Source organism: Neofelis nebulosa, chromosome 4 (assembly GCF_028018385.1).
Source record: "Neofelis nebulosa isolate mNeoNeb1 chromosome 4, mNeoNeb1.pri, whole genome shotgun sequence".
Taxonomy (NCBI): Eukaryota; Metazoa; Chordata; class Mammalia; order Carnivora; family Felidae; genus Neofelis; species Neofelis nebulosa.
This window is the reverse complement of record NC_080785.1, coordinates 167,152,378-167,174,990: the sequence shown is the minus strand read 5'-3', so window position 1 is coordinate 167,174,990 and position 22,613 is coordinate 167,152,378. Positions and strand designations below refer to the sequence as shown.

Genomic DNA, 22,613 nt, shown 5'->3' with positions numbered 1-22,613 from the left:
TGGACCCCAGAGATGTCCGTGTCCTAATCCCCGGACTCTGAAAATGTGCCCCTCTGGGGCAAAGACACTTCTTTGCACGTGTTTAGGCCAAGGATCTGAAAAGAGGGAGAGGACCTTGAATTATCCAGGTGAGCCCTCCATATCATCCCAGGGTCCTTCTGAGAGGAGGCAGGAGACTCGACTCAGGAGTCGGGGCAGAGGCGACGGAAGTGACAGATTGGTGTCACAGGAGGGAGGGGCCACGAGCCAAGGGGGAGGAGCACCTCCCCCTGGTGGAAAGGGGACAAAAGCTGATTCTCCCTTAGAGCTTCCGGAAGGAGCCAGGCCTGCCCACACCTTGCCTGCCGCCCAGTGAAACCGACTTCAGACTCACTTCTGGCCTCTAGAATCATAAGAGAATGAATCTGTTGTCGTGTTAAGCCCCTAAGTGTGTGGTCATTTGTCACAGCAGCCCCAGGAGGTCCTGCGGTGAGCCTAATACCCTAAATATTGTCCATGCGTATCTCGTGTGTGGTCTGTTTCCCCCCCCAAATGGAGCCCCGTGAGAGCAGGGGCCTTTGGTTGGATCGCTGTCGTCCGGCAGCACAAAGACAGACTCTGGTATACAGTCAGCACTCAGGAGACACCGGCTGAGCGGGTGACGGCCACTGGTAGGAATAAGAAACCGGGTAGGAAGGAAGCCGTGGGCCTCCACTGCCAGGACGCGTGAGCCACCAGGCCTGTGTCCCTCTCTTCGCTCTGCTGGGTGGTGTGGGGTAAGAGAAAACACGGGTCGGCACAGGCTCCCCTAATCCGATGGCTGGACACAAAGTGCATCTCTGCCCTCCTTTAGTGCAAGGGTTTTGCCCCAGGGGATGCTGTCCAAGAGCTCATTATGTAACTGTCTGGAAAGGAACAGACGAAGGAGGGAGGGTGCTCACCCTAGAAAAGAGGATCCCCGTCGCTGAGGGTGCCGAGGGCTTCCTCGTGCCTCAGTTGTCCTGTCTGTGAATCGGGTCGATAATGCCTCACTCACAGAGTTGCTGGAAGAATTCTCTGAGGCGCGCAGGGCAAGGCGGCCGGGATGGGCCCTCTAAATGACGAGGGCTGCCCAAATACATTGCCCCCCCACCCTGGACGCTTCTTCGCCGTATCTCGTTCACTCGCACGCCCCCCGCCCTGATCTTTTAAAAGACACCCCCTCTCCCAAGCCCCTTGTTGAGACAAAATGGGGCAGCTGCAACTATGATTTTTAAGCGAGTTTCTCCCAGCTGCAGAGGGTCACTGTCCCTTTTCAGTAGCCCAGTGTCTGCGGCACAGTGGCCCTGCTGTGCCGCCCCGGGGACGTGAGCCAGCCCTTCGCCAAGGCTTCTGCCTTCCCCGCCACGGGAGGAGTGAGTGCAGCTCCTTCATTCGGCACCCAGCGGCGTCTCCACATAAGCACCTCTGTCTGGTGCCAGACAACCCACAGTTCTGTTCCTTCCAGCCCAGTGGTCCCCTTCCCGGGGGCGTCTTCCAGCCTCCCCAGCGTGTCAGAGTGCTTGCCCTGTGCCCGCAGCCCCTCCCGCTGCCATGACCTTGTAGCATCTTCCTTGTCTCCCGCCCTTCTGCAGGTTCTTAAGGATCCAGAGGGCAGCCCAGAGATGATGTAGCTCTCTCTGCCCTATTTCTCCATTCATTCTCTGTAACGATACGCACCAGCTGTATGCCAGGCCCTGGGCGAAACACTCGGGACACATAGAGAACAAGACAGATGCCCTCATGGGGCCTTTCCTCTGGGGCAGGGGCAGGCCATTCCCTCATAAACTTCACGACCCAACGGAAAATTGCAGCTGGGTTCATGGTACTTGGAGAGTGCCCAGGTGGGGTCTGACCAGGTTGGAGAGATTGGAGAGGCTGGAGAGGGTGCTGACCCCGAGCTGTGAAGGATGAAGAGGGACGAACAGGGGAAGGAGACTCTGGGTGGGTCCTGAGTATTCCAAGCTCAGAGAGCAGTATGTGCAAAGGCCCTGAGGCCAGTGGAGGCAGGTTGAGGGGCAGAAGAAAAGCTGAGGGGGGATCTTGACCAGAGTCTCACAGGTCAGAAGAGGCAGGTGCAGGGATAGGTGTCTGACTGGGATCCCAGCCCGCCTTTCCCTCCACAAGCAAGTGGCTATGGGTTCTGTTGCTTTGTAACTTTTTATTCCGATGTCGTCTCAAACTTTGAGGAAAGATTACAAGGATGGTCTAAGTCATAACTGTAAACTTTTCCCCAGATTTGCCAACTAACAGTTCACTCCTTTCGCTTTATCATTCCCTCCCACCTCCCTCCTTCCCTCCTGTGTCTCTCCCCTCTCTCTGTGTCTCTCTGTCTCTCCCTTCCTCCTCTGTCTCTCTCTGCCTCTCTCCCTCAGCCCAGCACACGCACAGAGCTAATTTTGTGTTGCACACACCTCAGCAGGTCCCAAAAGATGTGTGTAGGAGTCGTGGGCCCTGACCGGCTGGAGCATTTCTGCCGTCCTCAGCCCCGCCCTTCTCCCCGCTGGGCTCGTCTCTCCTAGTTTCCTCCTCTGTCTCAGTCGGCTTGGGCTGCCAGACAGAGTATCACAGACACTTCCTCCCCGCCCTGGAGGCTGGAAGTTAGATCCGTGTGTTCGGTGAGGGCTCACTCCCTGGCTTGTAGACAGCCACCTTCTTGTGTCCTCATGTAGCCTTTCCTCTGTGCATGCGTGTGGAGAGATTGCTCCTGTCTCTCCCCCTTCTTACATGGCCACGCCCGATGGGATCAAGGCCCCGAAGGACCTCAGTTCACCTTCATTGCTTCTTAAACGCCCCATCTCCAAAAACAGCCGTATTGACGGTTGGTCCTTAGATGTTTGAATTGGCAGGGGTGAAGGAGGCAGGGGAGACACAATTCAGTCTGCAAAAACACAGCTGACTACTGGGGGGTGGAGTCAGGGCTGCTAGGGTGGAGTTGGACTGCTGGGGGTGGAGTCGGCACTGCTGGGGGTGGAGTCTAGGCTGCTTTGGGTGGAGTCAGGCTGCTGGGGGTGGAGTCAGGGCTGCTAGGGTGGAGTCAGGCTGCTGGGGGTGGAGTCGGGCTGCTGGGGGTGGAGTCTAGGCTGCTTTGGGTGGAGTCAGGCTGCTGGGGGTGGAGTCGGCACTGCTGGGGGTGGAGTCAGGGCTGCTAGGGTGGAATCAGGCTGCTGGGGGGGCGGGGGGAGGGCGGCTGTGGTGCCGCTGTCCATGGTTCTGCTTACCACCCCAGGCCTTGTGACCCTCCCGGAGACAATGGTGCTGGGGGAGACAGGAGTGACAGGAAGGGACAGAGGTGTTGGAAATTGCAGAGAAGGAAAAAGAGTACATTTATTTGTCTGGGCATCTAAGAGCCACCAAAGTTGCCAAGAAATAATTTTTTAGGCCCCACAGAAGTATCCCCTCTGGTTCCCTTGCCTGAGCTTTGCGGGTGTCATATGGCTATCAGAAAAGCATGCCTCTACCCGGAAAGAGATTCTGTGGTTGCCACGCACCAGAAGCGGCCTTGGTCAGGCAGAAACAGACTGGGAAGCCCCTGAAGGGAGACCGAGGCAAGCAGTGCCCAAGTTTGATGCCCTTGGAGCACAGGTTGGGCGGGGGGCGGGGGGCTGGGGAGCAGGAGGCATGGTCAAAGTTTATTCCCAATTCTCTTGTTTCACATCATGAGAAACCTCAACCCTGAGGCTAGAATCTGAGGGTAGAGCCGCATCAGGTTGACAGGCCTTCTGGGTTGTGCCTCTCCGACTCATGTGATGTGCCTTCCTTCCCCCTGTCCTTCCACAAGCCACTTCTGTGAGGGCTGGCCTGTGACTCACCAAAGCAAGATAGGAAGAGGCACTTCCTCCCCTTCAACGGCTCACAGTCTTCCCAGGAAGCAAGCGATAAGCACACGTACCACGGACTGAGTGCTCATGGTGGGCTCTGGGGCAGAGTGCAGGGTGGGGTAGAGGCCAGACTCAGTCAGAACCTCCTGGAGGACACTGACCCAGCCTTAAAGGCTAAGCAAATTTACTCTAGACAGAGGAGTGAGATGTGCAAAGGCACTGGGGCAAGGAAGGCCTTGCCATGATGGGGAATGTAGCGCAAGAGCCCAGCTAGGTCGTGAGAACGGGGTTGGAGGGTTCACCGACGCCACATCCTGGTGGGATGCCCAGGTGAGAGATCTGGATTTCATACCACAGGGGTACATGAGTTTCCTGGGGTTGCCATGTTGGGTGGCCTCGGACAATAGAGATGTATGCTTTCACACTTCTGGAGTCCAGAAATCCAAAATCAAGGTGTCAGCAGGGCCCTGCTCCCCCTGAAGGGGAGACTCCTTCCCACCTCTCCCAGTTTCTGGTGTGGCCAGCAATCCTGGTTGATCCCTGGCTTATGGACACGTCTCTCCCGTCTCTGCCACATCCTCACATGTCCTGCGTCTGTGTCCAAATTCCCCTTTTCCCATAAGCACAATACTCACTGGACTGACAGACACCTTAATGAAGTATGGCCTCTTCTTTTTTTATTAAAAAAATTGTTTAATGTTTATTTATTTATTTATTTTTTATTTTTTTTAATGTTTATTTATTTTTGAGACAGAGAACATGAACAGGGGAGGGCCAGAGAGAGAGGGAGACACAGAATCTGAAACAGGCTCCGGGCTCTGAGCGGTCAGCACAGAGTCCGACGCGGGGCTCGAACTCACGGAGTGCGAGATCATGACCTGAGCCGAAGTCGGTCCCCCAACCGACTGAGCCACCCAGGCGCCCCATGTTGGTTTATTTTTGAGAGTGAGAGAGACAGACCTCGAGCAGGGGAGGGGCAGAGAGAGAGAGAGAGAGAGAGAGAGAGAATCCGAAGCAGGCTCCAGGCTCCGAGCTGTCAGCACAGAGCCCAAAGCAGGGGTCGAACCCACGCACCGCAAGATCATGACCTGAGCCGAAGTCAGACACTTAACTGACCCACCCAGGCACCCCCCTCCGCCCCTTTTTTAAGATTATTTTTTAAATTGACCTTTCCTTAACTTAATCACATCTGCAATGGCCCTGTTGCCAGTAGGTCACATTCCAAGTGCTGGGAGGTAGGACTTGAGTTATCTTTTGGGGGAGGGGAACAGAATTCAACCCAGCACAGAAAGATGAAAGTCATACGGTGCACCTTGCATATTAAAGAAAGCCCACTTTGCAGGGGGCTTGCCCACTGTAGGTAAGCAAGGACTGTGCTGCCGGGAGCCATCCGGGTCCACTTGGAGTTTACCCGAGAGGCTTCAGCTCTGCACAAAATGAGCGCTTCCTGGGACTTGGGGAAGTAGCAAGCTTCCACCTGGCCTTGAAAGCCGCAGCCCTGTGGGCCGGCGGGGGTGGGGCCTGTTGGGAAACAGCGGGCTTCTTCTCCCCCGGGGAGCCTGGAGTCCTGCTCAGTCGGCTTCTCCAACTCAGGAGAAGTTCTCTGCTTTCTGGTCTGTTTCTAGGACTCACCAAGCATCTTCCGGCCTCAGGGCCTCTGCCCAAATGGAAGGCACTTCCCCTAGTCTTCTCTCTACACAAAAGTCCCCTCCTGGGGGCGCCTGGGGGGCTCCCTCCGTTGAGCGTCTAACTTCAGCTCAGGTCCTGCTCTCACAGTTCGTGAGTTCGAGCCCCACATCAGGCTCGCCGCTGTCGGTGCAGAGCCTTCTTTGGATCCTCTGTCCCCCCTCTCTCTGCCCACCCCCCGCTCATGCTGTCTCTCTCAAACATAAACATTAAAAATATTTTTTTTTTAGGGGCGCCTGGGTGGCTCAGTCGGTTAAGCGTCCGACTTCAGCTCAGGTCACGATCTCGCGGTCCGTGAGTTCGAGCCCCGCGTCGGGCTCTGGGCTGATGGCTCGGAGCCTGGAGCCTGCTTCTGATTCTGTGTCTCCCTCTCTCTCTGCCCCTCCCCCGTTCATGCTCTGCCTCTCTCTGTCTCAAAAATAAAAATAAAAAAGTTAAAAAAAATATTTTTTTTAAAGTCACCTCCTCCAAGAGGCCTTCCTTGACTGCCACTACTGTGCCTCACCTCCTCCCTCTTCTTTCTTATTTTCTTTGTTGCAGGTATCACCTTCTGCTTCCTCCAACTGTTTGTTTACTCAGTGTTTACATGTCTCCTCTCTTGTATCAGTCAGGGTTCTGCAGAGAAACAGAACCAATAGTTTTCCATTCTCTACATGTATGATTATATTTTATTAATCATATTATATATTTAAAATCATATTATGACAATTATATAGTATGTCGTATTATAGAATTGTAGATTTACATATAAGTTATATTTGTGTTACTATGTTTATTAATTTACATATTCTTTTATTTTTTAATATTTATTTTTAGAGAGAGAGAGAGAGACAGACTGCGAGTGGGGGAGGCACAGAGGGAGAGGGAGACACAGAATCCGAAGCAGGCTCCAAGCTCTGAGCTGTCAGCCCAGAGCCCGACGCGGGGCTCGAACTCACGGACCGTGAGATCGTGACCTGAGCCAAAGTCAGATGCATAACCGACTGAGCCACCCAGGAGCCCCATTAATTTCCATATTCTTTATTAATACATTATGCTGTTGTATGTTTTGTGTAATATATGCAATTATGTGCAATTACATATAATCGGATGTATAATTATGTGTTTTTACATGTAACAAAGTATAGAACATATTGTATATTTTCTATTTTATTTTGTACGTAAGTATTTTATTTGAACAAGTTTTAATTGGGGGGCGCCTGGGTGGCTCAGTCGGTTGAGCATCTGACTTCGGCTCAGGTCATGATCTCACGATTTGGGAGTTCAAGCCCCTAATTGGGCTCCATGCTTTCAGCGCAGAGAATGATTTGGAATCTGTCTCCCCTTTGCTCTCTGCCCCTCCCCCGCTTGAGATCTCTCTCCCTCAAAAATAAACATTAAAAAATAAAATAAAATAAAAAAATTTTTAACTTCATTTATTTATTTTGAGAGAGACCGAGCATGAGCAGAGGAGGGGCAGAGAGCGAGGGGGAGAGAGAGAATCCCAAGCAGGCTCCCCACCGTCCGCACAGAGCCCGATGCGGGGCTTGATCTCACGAGCCGCGAGATCATGACCTGAGCAGAAATCAAGTCAGAGTTGTTTCTTCCCCGGGGAAACCTCGATGCCTTTCCCTTGCGTGAGACCCCTATTGTGGAGGGAGGTCTCATACTTAAAGTCGCCACCTGCTGAATGCGAACGTCTACCAGAAACCTTCAGGGCAGCACGGAGACTGTCGCTGCAGCCTGGCCGAGCATCTGTCCTGGCTCCTGCTGTATGCAGCCCGGAGCCCAGACACCTAACGTACGTTTGTGAACTGAAGGAAAAGTCTCCCTCGGGTCCTCAGTTTCCCAGTCCGCACCAAGGAGCTGGATGCTTTCCCCACCCTGACATTTCGGCTGCAGCTGGGCCACATCCCGCTAGGTTAGGGGCCAAGGTAGGCTTTATGTGGACCCGCCCAGGGTTGGGAGGCTGAATCACATCCTGATGAGAACCGGACATCCTGGGCTGCACAAAACCCCCGCTGGGGTCGGTGCACACGTGCGGACCAGGCACAAGGGGGCAGTAGAGGGCAATGACTGGAATCAGCTCGGCCACCGGGCAGTTTCTCTGACTCCAGCCTGTGGGGCCAGCCTCAGTTTCCTCCCCTGTGCAATGGGCTCCTACCTGCCTCCGAGGGCTGCTGTGGGGAGGAAATAAGATCGTGCCGCGAACATTCCAACCCGGCACACAGCGAGTGCCCTGTCCATGGGGTAAGTGAGGGTTCAGACTCGGTCTAGACCAGGATTTGACGCCTCAGACGTTGATGGGCACTGGGCGGGCAGGTGCACGTGAGAGAAGGAACGGCCCCCAGGTGAGCGGGAGGGGCCCACATTCAGCTCCTGGGGGGTTGTTACCACTCACAGAGGGCAGGTCCGTTAGAAGAAAAGACGGAAACCCGAAATATTTGTGTCACGTCTCTGACTCGGCCGCAAATTTAAGATGCTTTTAAGTGCTGTGTGGGCAGGACAAGGCTAGAGGTGGGGCCTCAGCCGTCAGTCTGCAGTTGGGGGTAACCTGGCAGGTGGCTGGTGTCTCTCCTGGGCTCTGGGGTCCTGGACTCATTCAGGAGTCACCTGTGTTGGGAGCAAGGGTGGCAGCTACAGACAAGACCGAGAGAGCAGGCGTGTGACTTGACTCTTCAGCCCCCGTCTGCCCTTTGTGTCCTTCTTCAAGGCGTGGTTTTCTTTTGAGGGAAAATCCACATAGCATAGGATCAACGGTTTTCAGTGCGCGATTCAATGACGTCTGGTACATTCACAATGCTGTGCAACCGTCACCTCTATCAAGTTCCAGAACATTCCATCTCCCTAAAAAGTAACCCCGGCCTCATCAGCTGCCCCCCCAACCCCCGGCCCCCACGAGCCCCCTTCCCGTCCGTGGACGGGCCTGTTCTGGACGTTTCACGCACGTGGACTCACACCCTGTGTGGCCTTTCGTGTCTGGTTCCCTCCCTGACCGTCGTGTATCCAGGGTCCGTTCCTGGGGGGCAGCGGGTGTGGGCGCCTCACTCCTGCTCGCAGCCGAGTGACCTTCCGGTGCGTGAGGGACACATATCCCTTCACCCATCCATGGACACGGCGTGTTTCCACTTTTTGGCCACTGTGAATCATATCACACTGGGGTGTGGGTTTTTTTTTTTAAGCTTCTTTATTTTTTGGCGGAGGGAGGGCCCGACACCAGGGCTCGAACCTTCGAACCGTGAGATCCTGACCTGAGCTGAAGTCAAGAGTCACGCTTAACTGACTGAACCCCCCCCCCAGGCGCCCCTGCAGTGTGGGTGTTTGTGTGGACGCACGCGTTCATTTCCTTTGTGTCTGTTCCAGTTTGACCTTTGACCTGTATGACCGCAAAGAAACTTCCCATTCTCCCTTCCCCTCCCAGACCCACCACTGCGCCTGGATGTTCTGGGGGGGGGGGGGGCAGGAAAGGAAGACGGAAAGGAAGAGGAACAGACAGAGGGAGTGAAGCGCTTTGAAAAGGAAAGGAGGAAGCATTCCATCGCCCTCCTCTCCCCACGGCTCTGGCTCCCCGTTGGGCTGAGCCCGCACTGCTGAGTTGCAGAGGTGAATTAGCGCTTCCCTGAGTCAGCACGCCCTGCAGCGAGGGCCTCTGGCAGCCCCAGGCTCTGTGCAGACCTTCTGCCTCCCGGGATGGAGTATTTCGCCGGGAGCAAAGCCTGGGTCCAATGCACCGGCGTTGAGCTCCCCAAAGCGGTCCAGGCGTTGCCAGGAAAAAACCGCCTGGTTTTGCAAATCCATGCCCGGCCAAGCATCAAGGGCCACAAATGCACGGTCGGTGGCGTTACTTTAAAAGACGAAACTTGGGGCACCTGAGAGGGTCAGCCAGTGGCGCTGATCACTTCAGCTCAGATCGTGATCTCGTGGTTCGTGGGTTCGAGCCCCGCGTCGGGCTCCGTGCCGACAGCTCGGAGCCTGGAGCCTGCTTCGGATTCTGTGTCTCCCTCTCTCTCTGCCCCTTCCCCGCTCATGCTCTGTCTCTCAAAAATGAATAAACATTAAAACTTTTTTTTTTTTAAAAAGAAAGAAAGAAAAGCTTAATAGCCATGCGATGATCTGAAGGGAGCCCTCCGGCACCGATGTTCGAGGATGTTCTGTGCTGATGAGCAGGTGTCCTCTGTCCCAGGGACTCCCCAGACCTCCCCGAGTCTTGTCCATGCTGTTTGTTTGCATTCTGCGCTCCGGTGACTGATACCTGCTCTCTGCTGGGTCCGCAGGCCACTCCCGGAAGAGACAGGGATGGACCCGCTTGGCAGCCCCACGGAAGACACGTCCTGTAAGTTTCCACGGGTGCAAAAACGGGCACGCCGTTTCCAGGTCCCGCTCTGCCTGAGGCCGTAGCTGTCGAAATGTCCGAGGCGGACCGTCAGGGAAGGGGGGCCTTCTGCGCGAGGCCTGGAGGGAAAGTGACCATTGGGGTGGGGCGGGGGGGGGGGGGGGAGATGCGCGGCCGAGTCATGTGGTGTTGCTGTGTATCCTTCAGCTGGCTGCCTGGCCTCTCTGTCCCTCCAAGTCCTTATCTATTAAATGCAGGTCGTGAGCTCCCCGCGGAAGGGGGACTGCCAGGATTAAATGAGGTGACATATGTTAAGTGCCCAGGGGACGCCAGGCGCAAAGTCAGCCCTGGAGGGCTCTGCTGCCCTAAGCGCTCAGGAAGGCTCACGGCTCTGAGGATCCAAAGCCCCAGAATTTGGGGACGGGGGGTCCAGGACAGCCAGAGGAACTGTCCTGAACATGTGTTCTCCTCAGTGGCATCCCCTCACGTGGTCTTGCTGGGGGGGGGGGGGCCCACTCTGCCCGCGTCTCCCCCATGCAGCTCATCACAGCTCATCCTACCCTTTCGGAGGAAAGACTGACCAGAGAGGGACAGCCATGCCCCTGATGTCACACAGCAGTAAGAGCTAAGACCAGCTCGTCCCAGGTTTCTGGGGCCACTCTGGATGATTGGTCCCCCTAGAGTACTGGGCCTGCTTCTGACCTGAGCACATGGACTCTGCCTGTCGTTGTCACCCCCAGAGGGTGATCTTGGGCGAGTCCCCTGACTGTGTTGGAGCTCTGTTTCCTACCTCTGCAAAACGAGAGGTGTGGGATAACCGTACCCCTTTTCCTAGGTGTGACTGGTTGAATCACAGCCCCCAAAGCATATCCAGATCCTAATCCTGGAATCTGTGAATGTCCCCTCTCGTGGCAAAAGGGACTTCGCAAATGACATTTAGTTAAGGAGATGGAGAGACTTGGTGGTCAATTTTATGTGTCCACTTGGCTGGGCCACAGCACCCAGAGATGTGGTCACGCATTATTCTAGAGGTTTCCATTGAGAGTCACTCTTTCAATGAGATTCACATTTAAATGACTAGACTCTGAGTAGAGTAGATTGCATTCCCTAATATGGGTGGGTCTCATCTAATCAGTTGAGGGCCATAAGAGGAAGAAGACTCAGGGCAAAATTCCTCTTCAGCTGTGAACACGTGAAACCCCGGCAGGTTATTTGCTTCCAAAATATGACGGTGGGACAGGCATGGGATAGATGTCCTCATTCCGAAAAGCAGAAACAGGAGGAAAGAAAGGGATCATCAGTCCCAGCAAGTCTGAAATTTGGCAGGACAAATTCCATCAGATTTTTTTTTTTTTTTAGTGAAAATTCTATTCGATTTTCTTTCTTTATTTATTTTTGAGACAGAGAGAGAGAGAGGGAGGGACAGTGCAAGTAGGGGAGGGGCAGAAAGAGAGAGAGAGAGACAGAATCCCAGGCTCCACGCTGTCAGCACGGAGCCCGACATGGGGCTCAAACTCACGAACCGTGAGATCATGACCTGAGCCGAAACCAAGAGTCAGACGCTTAGCCGACTGAGCCCCGCCCCCGCCAGGTGCCCCCATGGCTATCTTGTTTTTACCGTTTTCTGCAAAAGCACACATTTACATCCCGGTGTGTGTCCTGAGGCGGTCACCTCTGACCCGTGGTTTAGGGCTGGAGAAATTCAAAGACAAAAAGGGTAAGGAGCTTGTCCATTGAATTACGTGTCGATGAATGTCTTCATCTGGCGAGAGAGGGGCAGGGCTCTCCTATTGGCTCATTTATTTTGTCCTCACTGTCCACCGACGATTCCGTCCGCTGACGATTCTGGGGGAGAGTTCCCAAGGTCTCTGGAAGAACAACCTGTCTCCCTTGAGCTGGCTTGGGGACATCTGGGGACTTACCCCATGTAAGGCCACCTCCGTCAGGGGCTAGCCCTGCTCAGCTAGCTGTCGGATCAGCTTTAACCCCTTGGAGGCAGCCCGGGGGGTGGGGTGGGGGGGGACCACCTCATACAAGGAGACCAGAGTTTCAGCTAAGAGTCTTCGGGAAAAAGCAGTTCAAACCATGAGGCATACCCACTCTGACCAGCTCCAGAGAGATCCCTCTGTGCCTCAGTTTGCTCACCTGGTAAAGGGGACAATAACAGAACTCGCCTTGTGCGGATATCGCAAAGTCGAAACAGGAAACCGCTTGGGGTGGGGGGGTGCTGTGAAGAGGGCCTGGCCCGTGCGATGTGATCGGTAAACTTCAGCGATTACGGAGGTGAGCATCACGGAGAGGTGAAAAGCAGAATGCGGGCGTCCTCTGCCAGCCCCATCCAGAAGGCAACAGTGATCGCAGGTGTCGACAGGCCCACCGTCTAGAGCCGGGCAGGCCATCCGTGTGACCCTGACCTGACTCACCGTTGCGAGTCTCACCTAGCGGCCGGTAAAATTAAGTCAGGCTCCGTCTGCGGGGTCACAGAGCCGGGAAGCAGCGAGGTCCAGGCGCCCGCCCTTGACGTCCAGGCGGCAAGGGCACGGCATGAACCTGTCCGGAAGGGATGTCGCCTGACTTGCAACCACATGGTGGGGCAGACCTCTCACCGGGTCAGGAACCGGGGAGGGGGAGCAAGGAGGAAGAAGCCACAGTTGATTCGTTCTCCCGTTTTCCAAACAGCCCCTCCCAACACATTGAACTTCAACGGAGCTCATCGTAAGCGGAAGACACTGGTCGCCCCCGAGATCAACATTTCGCTGGATCAGAGCGAGGGCTCCCTGCTGTCCGACGACTTCCTGGACACCCCTGATGACCTAGATATCAACGTGGACGACATCGAGACCCCGGACGAGACCGACTCGCTGGAGTTTCTGGGAAATGGCAATGAGCTGGAGTGGGAAGGTGAGGCCCAGGGCTGCTCCCCACGGGCTGAGCTGGGACAGGGGCTCCAACCCAGGGTTCACGGAACAGCCCCGGGAGGGTCCCTCCTCCGCTGCGACCCCACACCCGTTTTTCTTGAGGATTTGAGGGTTTGTCCAGGGGGCGTGGCTTTCCCGTGATTCTCAAAGGTGACCACGTCCGAAATGAAGTGCCTCCAACTCATTGCACGCTGTCTGGGGAGCATTTGTTTGGGAGCAGATCTTGACTGCGGTGCGGGGCGGGTGGCAGGGATGTGGCAGGAAGAGGGGGTGCCCAGCCCCAAGCACGGTCGCCAGAAAGACAGACGCGAGGTACCAAAGCCAAAACGCACAAGCTGATCGCCCCTGGTGCTCAGTGCTGTGAGGGAAACGAGGTGAGATGTTGGGACGGGGCAGAGGGGCTCACCCGAGGGGTGGTCCTGACCCAGGAGACACAGGGCCGCGTCTGGGGATGTCTGGGGCCGTCGCACTGGGGCTGCTCCTGGCACTGAGTGGGGCGGCGAGGATGCCCACCCGGGACGCCCCGAACGTGTGCAGTGCTGAGACGGGGAAGGATCGGCGTTACCTCTTTACCTGTTTGCTGGAACTCGGCCTCGAAGCCACCCGGGCCTCGGCGGGCTGGAGGGAGGGAGGGAGGGAGTTTCCACCCCTGATCCAATCGCCCTGCCGTCACGGGTCTACCCCGTTTTTCTATTTCTTCCTGAGTCAGTTCTGGTGGTTTGTGCGTTTCTTAGAATTTAGCCGTTTCGTCTAGGCCACCCGACACGTGTGCGGTGATGTGTGGGATTCTCTCATCATTGTGTTTATTCCTGTCGCCCCAGAGGGGTTTTAGATGGGCCTCTGGTGGCTGAGGTAGAGGACGCGCCGGAAGGAGGGGTCAGGGCTGGATGAAACACGGCAGGCGGAGGAGGACCGGGCCGTGGAGAGCCGCGTGCGTCGCTAGGGGCCGGGCAAGCGTGCAGGGCGTCCCGGTGCCAGGCTGCATCGTCTCTCCGTGTGCCAGGCTCCAAGGAGGGCACAGAATGAGAGCGCCCGTGCCCTTGAGCGCCTTCGCGGTTTGATGAAGCAGACAGACACGTTCACAGGCTCTGAGCCCCAAGCCCACAGAGTGCTCTGGGAAGCCAGGCTTTCTGGAGAAGGTGGCATTTGAGCCGGGCCGTGAAGGGAGAGCGGGGGGAGGGGGGGAAGTGGACGAGCAGGGCCTCTGGGTGGGGAGAAGCACGTGGGCAAGGTCACGGGGGAAGCAGGAGGGTCACGCGTCCACAGGCAGCAGAGGCAGAGGGGGCCGGGGCGGGAGGCTGGGACCCAACGTCTGGACTGAGACGTCCCTCCTGCTCCCTCCCCCACCCCCCCGGCTGGCTTCCAGATGACACCCCGGTGGCCGCCGCGAAGAACATGCCCGGGGACAGTGCAGATCTGTTCGGGGACGGCGCAGTGGAGGACAGCGGTGCCACCAACGGGCGCCTCTGGCGGACGGTGATCATCGGAGAACAAGAACACCGGATTGACCTGCACATGATCCGACCCTACATGAGGGTAGTGACCCACGGAGGTGAGACCGCACCCCGCGAGCTCCCCCTGGCTCCAGCCGGGCCGACCGGAGGTCATCAGAGGCTCCCTCTGAACCTCAGTCTCTTCATCCGAGACACAGGGGCATTAAGCCCGGTGTCCCCATCAAAGGCAGGCCGATCAGGGGTCTGCCGGCTCCCCAAGAGCTCCCATGACTCAGAGCCGTGCCCTCCGGGAAGGAAGGGGCTGGCTGGCGAGGGGGTGGGAGCCCGGGGGAGAGCCGGGGGCAGCTCAGAGCACGAGCCACTCACTGGCCGCCTCTCCCCAGGGTACTACGGCGAGGGTCTCAACGCCATCATTGTGTTCGCTGCCTGCTTCCTCCCGGACAGCAGCTCCCCCGACTACCACTACATCATGGAGAACCTCTTCCTGTAAGTGGCCCGCCCGCCCGCTGCGCCCCGTGCCCATGGCTCCAAGAGCCCCAGCCCGTGGGCTGGACCAGGCTCCCGGGACCACCCCCTCGTCACTCCCACTTACTGAGCGTTTACTCTTTGGCGGCCCGCGAGGCCACGCGCTTCACGTGTGGAAACGCAGTCCACGCTCCGGGCAACCCTGTGGGGCGGACACCTCCTCCTACAGGTGCCGCCCCCAACACACAGACAGGTTCAGTCACTTGCCCAAGGACACAGGGGTGCAGCTTCATAATGATGGAGTAACGCACCTGGCAGGTGACAGAAAGAGCTCAGTAAACGTGATCTACTTCTGTTCTGGTGATTATGGAGGTTTCCTTGTGACTCGGTGGGGCTCCGGTGCCCGGTGGTTCAGAGGACGAGGAGGCACCTGCGGGAGGTCAGGGCAGGAAGGGGCCCCAGAACCCAGGGAGCCCAGCCTCCCCCCACCCCCCGCCTTCAGGTGGGGAAGTAGAGGCTGAGACAGAGGAAAAGGTTTTCTGGGGCTCCGGGGTGGCTCAGATCATGATCGCCCGGCTCGCGAGTTCAAGCCCCACGTCCGGCTCCGCGCTCACAGCGTGGAGCCCACTTTGGACCCTCTGTCCACCTCCCTCTCTGCCCCTCCCCTGCTCGCTCGCTCGCTGTCAAAATAAACAGACATTTAAAAAAATAATAAGAACAGTAAACAAAAAGAAAAGTTTTTCTCAAGTTGCTCAGGTAGAGACGGGGCCGGGACGGGATCCCGGACCCGTAACGTCTGGTGCGGTGGACCGTCCACTGTGGGTGCCCGTTCCCCGGCCGTCCCCGGGGCCATTGGGACCCCCTCTCCGGATTAACGGAGACGCTAGATGCTGTCGTGCGCGTAAAACCCTTGGTGCCTAATAAGTGCTTAGTGAAATGGTGACCCCTGCTATCCCTAGGCCCACGGACACTAACTTGGGGTGGGCTGGGGTCTGCAGCCGCGCCACCCCGAGCAGGCGGGGCTGGCCCAGCACGGCAGGCGGCAGCAAAGAGCGCAGGCGCCCACGGGCGCTCCGTCCCGCGGACGGGGGGGCGGGGCTTCCTAACTCTGGCCCCCCCTGCCGGGCCCCCCATCTTCCGCACACGTGACCAGGTACGTCATCAGCAGTCTGGAGCTGCTGGTGGCCGAGGACTACATGATCGTCTACCTGAACGGCGCCACCCCCCGGCGGAGGATGCCTGGCATCGGCTGGCTGAAGAAGTGTTATCAGATGATCGACAGGAGGTGAGTGCGTGGGCGGAAGGCCCCGGGAGGGAGGGGTTTTCACCCCCGCGGAGCAGGGGACCCCGGAGCCCCGCCCCCCCCCCCCCCCCCCAGAAGGCGGCGTGGCCGTCGGACAAACAAACGACCTCAGACCGGACGGTTGAACGGACTTGATCGGCTCCTGAGTCTGTTCCGTGCGTCTCCTGGCTCCTGGGGGGGCGGGGGGAGGGGGGGCACCGGCCATCCTTGGCACCCCCCCCCCAGCTTGGAGGCGCTCCGCCCCCGTCGTGGTCACGCGGCCTTTCCCCGTGTGTCTGCGTCCAAACGTCCCCTCTTTATAAGGACACCAGTGATTGGATTACGTCCCATCCTGCCCTGGTGTGACTTTTAGAGAATTATGTCGGCCATGACCTTATTTTCTAAACAATGTCCCCGTTCTGAGGTCCAAGAGGTTAGGACTACAACATACAAATCTGGGGGGGGGGGGGGGGGGAGGGGGACGCAGTTCAACGTGACCACAACAGGGGGTCAGAACCAGGGTGCCCCAGGACATCTTTCGGGGATGGGCCGCGCGGCCACGCAGTCAAGAGCTCAGGCCCTGAATGAAGTGACACCTGGGGCTAGAGGTCAGCGTGGCTCCCACAAACCCCGCAAAGGGGGCTCGGCCTTCCGGACCCCCCCCCCCCCCCCCCCCGAGCCTGGATCTGCCCGCCGGGAGCCCCTCCCTCCCCAGGGCTCACTTGCTCTGTTTCCCCACGCAGATTGCGGAAGAACCTGAAGTCGCTGATCATTGTGCACCCGTCCTGGTTCATCCGCACGGTGCTGGCGGTGTCCCGGCCTTTCATCAGGTGAGGCCGCGGCCGGGGCGGGCTCGCGCGTCTTTGTTGGGAATCCGAATCTTCCAGCTTCTCTGCGTCGGATGCGGACCTTGGCCTCAAGCTGTTTAAATCATGTGCGTTGTTAGTATTAAGGGATGAACACAGGAAAAATACTAGAAAGCAGCTGTCCCATCCTAAACGCCGGATACCTCATAACGTGACAGCCACCACCGGAGAGGCTGACGCTGTCACGCCCGTCGCGTGGACGAGGGATCTGGGGCTCAGAAGGGTCAAGGCACGCAGCCAGGGTCACACAGCCAGGTGCTCGCCCGCCACACTCCCCCCTTCCCCGTCCACTCCAGAACCTGTGCGGGGACCATTAGGACGCCAGGAGGGCCTGACCCGCTCCGGGCAATAATGTCACGAGCCATGTGTGCCTTGGGGGGTCCTCGAGACCACCCTCAGGTTTGACGGGCCACTGGAAGGACTCCCAGAGCTCAGAAAAGCTGTCGCGGTTTCCTACAGAGGAAGGACGCAGGTTAAAGTTGGCGAAGCCCGAAGGTGCATGTGGAGGTCCCAGGTGGGCAGTTGTCCCCTCCCCGGGGGTGGTAGCAAAAGCCCTTAATTGTCCCTGCAAAGATGGATGACAGCATACGGGAAGGTCCACCAACCGGGAAGCTCACCTTGCTGTCTAGGGTTTCACTGTGGTTTGGCCCCATGGGGACTGAGTAGCCAGGGGGCTGACCTTAGTCTCCGACTTGAGCCGCCCCAGACGTCACGCCAATGTGATGTACCCAAGATCCGCACCGTAAACCACATCTTTTGAAGTATATATATACATGTATTTTTCCAATGTTTGTTTTGAGAGAGAGAGAGAGAGAGAGAGGTAGCATGAGTGGGGGAAGGGCAGAGAGAGAGGAGAGAAAGGATCCCAAGCAGGCTCCATGCTGTCAGCACAGAGCCCGATGTGAGATCATGACCTGAGCCGAAACCAAGAGTCGGACACTTAATGGACTGAGCCACCCAGGCGCCCCGAGAGAGAGAGAGAGAGAGAGAGAGAGAGAGAGAAAATCTTAAGCAGTCTCTGTGCCTAGCCTGACTCGGGGCCGGGTCTCGTGACAGTGAGATCACCACCTGAGCCAAAATCAGGAGTCAGACGCTTAAGGGACTGAGCCACCCAGGCGCCCCCCTGAATGTATATTTAATTTGACATGATTCAGAGCATTGAATCGAATCCAGATCCTTCAGGGGAGCCTGGTGGGCTCATTCGGGAGAACGCGCAGCTCTTGATCTCAGGGTCCTTGAGTTCGAGCCCCAGGTTGGAAGGGGAAGGAAGGAAAGAAGGAAGGAGGGAAGGAAGGAAGCTCACGCTTTGTCTCACTCTGTTTCTCAAAAATAAATGTATAAAAAATATTTTACAACATGCGACTTGCCCTGCATGAAAGCAGTCGGATTTGCTCAGAATACCGCACGTGGCCGCTTTGTGACGCCCCGTGGGGAGCGTCTGTCATGCCTAATCGCTTACCGTCGGCCTTTCTGCCAAGCAGCTGCTTTATTTTTCCCATTAGGGACGCTGTGTGTCATTGATTCCTCACGTGTCTCCCTTTGCATCGGACGCCGGAAAGCCTGAGCCGAGTTTTAATCTGACCTCTCGACATAGATACGAAACGTCTCAACACGCTTTTGTAGACCCCTGACTCCGTCTTACCTTTTTTTTTTTTTTTTTTTTTTTTTTTTTACCATTAACTCGATTATTTTAGCGTTTGCTGTCGTGCCGTATCCTCTCGGCCTTCTGTTTGTCATTTAGAAAAATGACTCAACTTTAAAAAAAGCTTTTAAAAACTTGTTCCGATGCTGCTTTATTTTTGAAGAGACAGAGTGCGAGCGGGGGAGGGGCAGAGAGAGAGGGAGCCAGGGCCTCGGAAGCAGGTTCCGGGCTGTGGGCGCAGAGCCTGACGCGGGGCCCGGTCTCCCCAACTGTGGGATCGCGACCTGAGCTGAAGTCGTCCCCTCAACCGACCGAGCCGCCCGCCCGGGGGGCCCTCGAAAAAAGCTTATTTTATACTTCAGCAAAATTAGGTTTAAGTTAGATTTTTTAAAATAACAGTAACCGCGAGTTCAAAGCCACACGCTGGTGACAGAGCCCCGCGTGGCACCAGACAGCCTGGCTCCGGGTGCGGACCGAGAGAGGCTGCTCTTTCTGAAAAGACGGGCTGTGAGCCTCTGTGCCCTCGCGAGCCCTGGGCCGGACTTCACACGTGTCCCTCCTTGTCCCGCCAGCGTCAAATTCATCAACAAGATCCAGTACGTACACAGCCTGGAAGATCTGGAACAGCTCATCCCCATGGAACACGTGCAGATCCCCGAGTGCGTGCTACAGTGAGTGTCCCCGTGCCGTGGGGGCGCCCCCTCCCCCGGCCCCAGCGCGCCCAGGCTCCGCGCCTCCCCTCTCGGGGGCCCGAGAACCGGACGCCGGACGTGAGTGGGAGCAGCGGACCCGGGGAGACACGGTGAAACAAGCCCACGTGAGATCGGAGAACACGTGGGGCCGGCCACCCGTGGCCCACGGCTTGTTGTATAAATAAAGTTTTATTGGCACACGGCCCCGCCCATCCATGGCTGCCTTTGAGCCACATCGGAATTGAGCAGCTGTGGCGGAAACCAGCCTAAGAAGTCGAAAATATTTACGCCCGGGGCGGCGGGGGGGGGGGGGGGGGGGGCATGTAGACCGACCCACGTCAGCGAGGGGGTTGCTTTACAATGACCCCGTTCAATTGCTGGTCCCGGATCAGGCACAGAAAACTAATCAGCTGAGCCATATCTATACCAGATGCTGGACGAGGCCAGCGGAGTCACTGTCAGAAACGTAAAAAAGGCCGTCGGCCCGTCAGTCCCGGCTGCCTTTCTGCGCCCAAGGCTGGCGCGAACTCGGACGTGACAAGGAGATTGTGTCTCCGCTCCCAGAAGGGAAGGGGTCCCCAGGCAGCGCACCTGTGGGGGAGGGGGGCGTCTGAGGAGTTGTACTTTCTGTCTTCCAGGTACGAAGAGGAAAGGCTCAAGGCCAGGAGAGAGAGGTGTGTACAGAGTGCCTCGGGGCGGGGGCTGGGCCGGGCCCACCTTTGGGGGGGGTAACAGGTGGCTTTGGCCCAGCAGGGGCCGATGACGCCCTCGCGTTTGTTGAGGGCTTTGAGTCAGACCGGGGTTCGAATCCGCTCCGTCACGGAGGGACGGTAGGCGAGTAAAGAGTTCACAGCCACCGTGGGGGTTACTCTGAGGAATGAGGGCAAGGGGACCCACCGGGCGAAAAGTGGCTCATAGTAATCGCGGTAAAATCAAGTCATCCGCTGACAGAGGGGGCACAGGTTCCGTTCTCGGCCCCGACAGCCCCAGAAATGCCCCTTCACTAACCTACTGGTTTGGTTTTTGTTGGTGGCGTCACCAGGGGTGGCGGTCACGGGACCTCAGGGCGATCGCGACCCCACCCAGTTACGAGGCCCTCGTACCGTCCCCCGGATACGTTCATATTCCGCCCCCACACCCCGGAGCTGGGCAGGGCCAGGATTCCCGGCAGCATCTCGCAGCCCAGGAATCCGAGGCTCAGAGAGGCACGGGCACCTGCCCCAGGCCACACAGCAAGCCTGGGGGAGGGTTGGGGCTTCGGGGGGTCCAGAGCGTCTATCAGTGCCCGGCCCCGTGCCAGCCTCCTCCGGGGAGACAGGTGAAAAAGACAGAGTCCTGGTCCGGGGGGCTCCAAATGGCAGAGGAGAGGGGCGCGTCACCGAGTGAGGAAAGCGGGTCCCGGGCAGGGCGGGTGACGTGGGCAGATGAGCCACACGGTGAGCAGCGCCGTGGAGGCTCCGCACGCGTCGCGTAGTGATGATGGGCCGCGGGCGCCAGGGAGGGAGGCCGAGGGCAGGCAGGACGCCCCGTCCCGTGCGTGGCCCCCCGCGTCCGCCCGCGTGGTGGCAGGCGGCAGGGGTCCTTCCTTCCCGAGGCCGAGTAATATTCCCACGCGTGGACGGGCCACGTTGTGTTTGTCCTTCATCCACGGAGGGACGTGGGTTTGCTGAGGCTGCTGGGAGTCATGCCGCTGCGGACACGGGCCGCGAACACCCAGCTGAGTCCCCGCGTTCCCGAAGTGGGGTTCCGGGAGCACGTGGCGATGCTGCCTTGAACGTTTTGCGGAACCGCCACGCTGTCCCCGGGGCACGTGGGCCACCCCACGCCCCCCCCCCCCCCGCAGGACAAGGGCTCCCCCTCCCCCTCCTGTGTCCTCATCACTCGTAGTTCTGGTTTTGTTTACTGTTTATTTTTTAGAGAGAGAGAGGGAGGGAGGGGGGGAGCGCTCCTGCGAGCGTGTGTGCTCGGGAGTGGCGGAGGGGCAGAGAGAGGGGGGCAGAGGATCCGAAGCGGGCTCTGTGCCCACAGACTGACGGCAGAGAGCCCGACGCCGGGCTCAGACTCATGAACCGTGACATCAGGACCGGAGCCCAAGTCCGACAGTTGACCGAGCCGCCCGGGTGCCCCGACTCGTAGTTCTGTGTTCGAGACAGTAGCCGCTGCTGGGTGGGAACTAGAGATGTCTGTCTGTCTGTCTGCACTCTTTCCCCTTCCTTTCTTCCCCTGCCCTTCTCCATCTCTCGCGCTCCCCCTCTCTCTCTCTCTCTCTCTCTCTCCCTGTCTCTGTCTCTGTGTATGTCTCTCCTTGTCTTTCTCTCTCTCTGCCTCTCTTTGGCCTCCCAGTCTTAGCTGCGGAGGCACGGAGACCAGCACCGCAAGCCGGAATCAGGGCACAGGGGACCGTGTCCAAGGGGCGAGGACCGGTGCCTCCGGGCTGACAGCTGAGAGGAACGTTCAGGGGTCTTTCCTCCTCCCCGTCCTGTCCCCGCTCGTGCCCCCTTCCCCATGGTCGTCTCTGCAGTCATTAACCCCTGGGTTGGTCTCTGTGCCCTCGGGGCCCATCCTGGGGCAGCGAGACTCCCCCACGCCACCCTCCGAGGCCACAGCGGGCAGGTTCGTCACCCACGTCCTCTCTCTCCGTCCCCAGCGCCCGGCTGCAGCCCGAGTTCGTCCTGCCCAGGTCTGAGGACAAGCCCGAGGCGGTGCCGGCGGAGGACAGGTAACTGTGCAGGTGGCCACGGCGAGGGCGGCCGAGCCCGCACGTCCGGTAAGAGTGACCGCAACGCTCTCGTGACGAGGACAGCAGAGAGCGGGCGTGGATGGCCAGCACAACGCCGGCCCCATCCTGAATGCTCAGTCCCGGGGTCCCTCTTCCCTCCACCCCGGGCCGTCCCCACGGGACACCTGCAGAAGCCGGAATTATATTTAAACCAACAATCGGGCGCCTGGCGGTCGGTTGAGGGTGGAACCCTTGATCTCAGGGCTGTGAGTTCGAGCCCCACCGCGGGAGCAAAGATTACTTAAAAAAAATAAAAGCTTTGCAGATAAATAAACAAATTAGCGAACTGTCCATAAAATGTGAAAGTCCGCTCCTCTCTGGGGCTGGGCTGCCCGTGCCCGGCCTCGGGGGCTCAGCACATGCCCCCCCACCGCCGGGCAAGCCCCCTGGATGGCCAGCCCCAGTCCCGTCTCTTCTCCAGGGGCTTCTTCACCCTTTTTTTTTTTTTTTAAGGTCATTTATTTATCTGGTGGGGGGGAGGGGCAGAGAGAGAATCCCAAGCCGGCTCCGTGCTGTCGGCGCAGAGCCTGACGTGGGGCTCGATCCTACCAGCCGTGAGATCATGACCCTCAGCCGAGATCAAAGGTCAGACACTTAACCGCCTGAGCCCCCCGGGCGCCCCCCCCCCGCGACGAACAGTTTTAAAGTGCATGTTCCGGTGGCCTTTCGGACCCTGGCAGAGTTGTCCGTGCAGCACCC

At 57.9% G+C, this 22,613-nt stretch overlaps 1 protein-coding gene across 1 annotated transcript in view; it reads left to right on the top strand.

The window, feature by feature from the left end:
• Positions 1 to 22,613, top strand: part of ATCAY (ATCAY kinesin light chain interacting caytaxin) — a 30,344-nt gene that overhangs the window by 3,603 nt on the left and 4,128 nt on the right. The window contains exons 3-11 of the mRNA XM_058729035.1: positions 9,758 to 9,816; positions 12,496 to 12,717; positions 14,101 to 14,286; positions 14,572 to 14,674; positions 15,807 to 15,938; positions 16,679 to 16,765; positions 19,016 to 19,114; positions 19,774 to 19,809; positions 21,783 to 21,854. Coding sequence (XP_058585018.1) covers positions 9,758 to 9,816; positions 12,496 to 12,717; positions 14,101 to 14,286; positions 14,572 to 14,674; positions 15,807 to 15,938; positions 16,679 to 16,765; positions 19,016 to 19,114; positions 19,774 to 19,809; positions 21,783 to 21,854 — 996 coding nt within the window. The remainder of the gene's footprint in view (positions 1 to 9,757; positions 9,817 to 12,495; positions 12,718 to 14,100; positions 14,287 to 14,571; positions 14,675 to 15,806; positions 15,939 to 16,678; positions 16,766 to 19,015; positions 19,115 to 19,773; positions 19,810 to 21,782; positions 21,855 to 22,613) is intronic.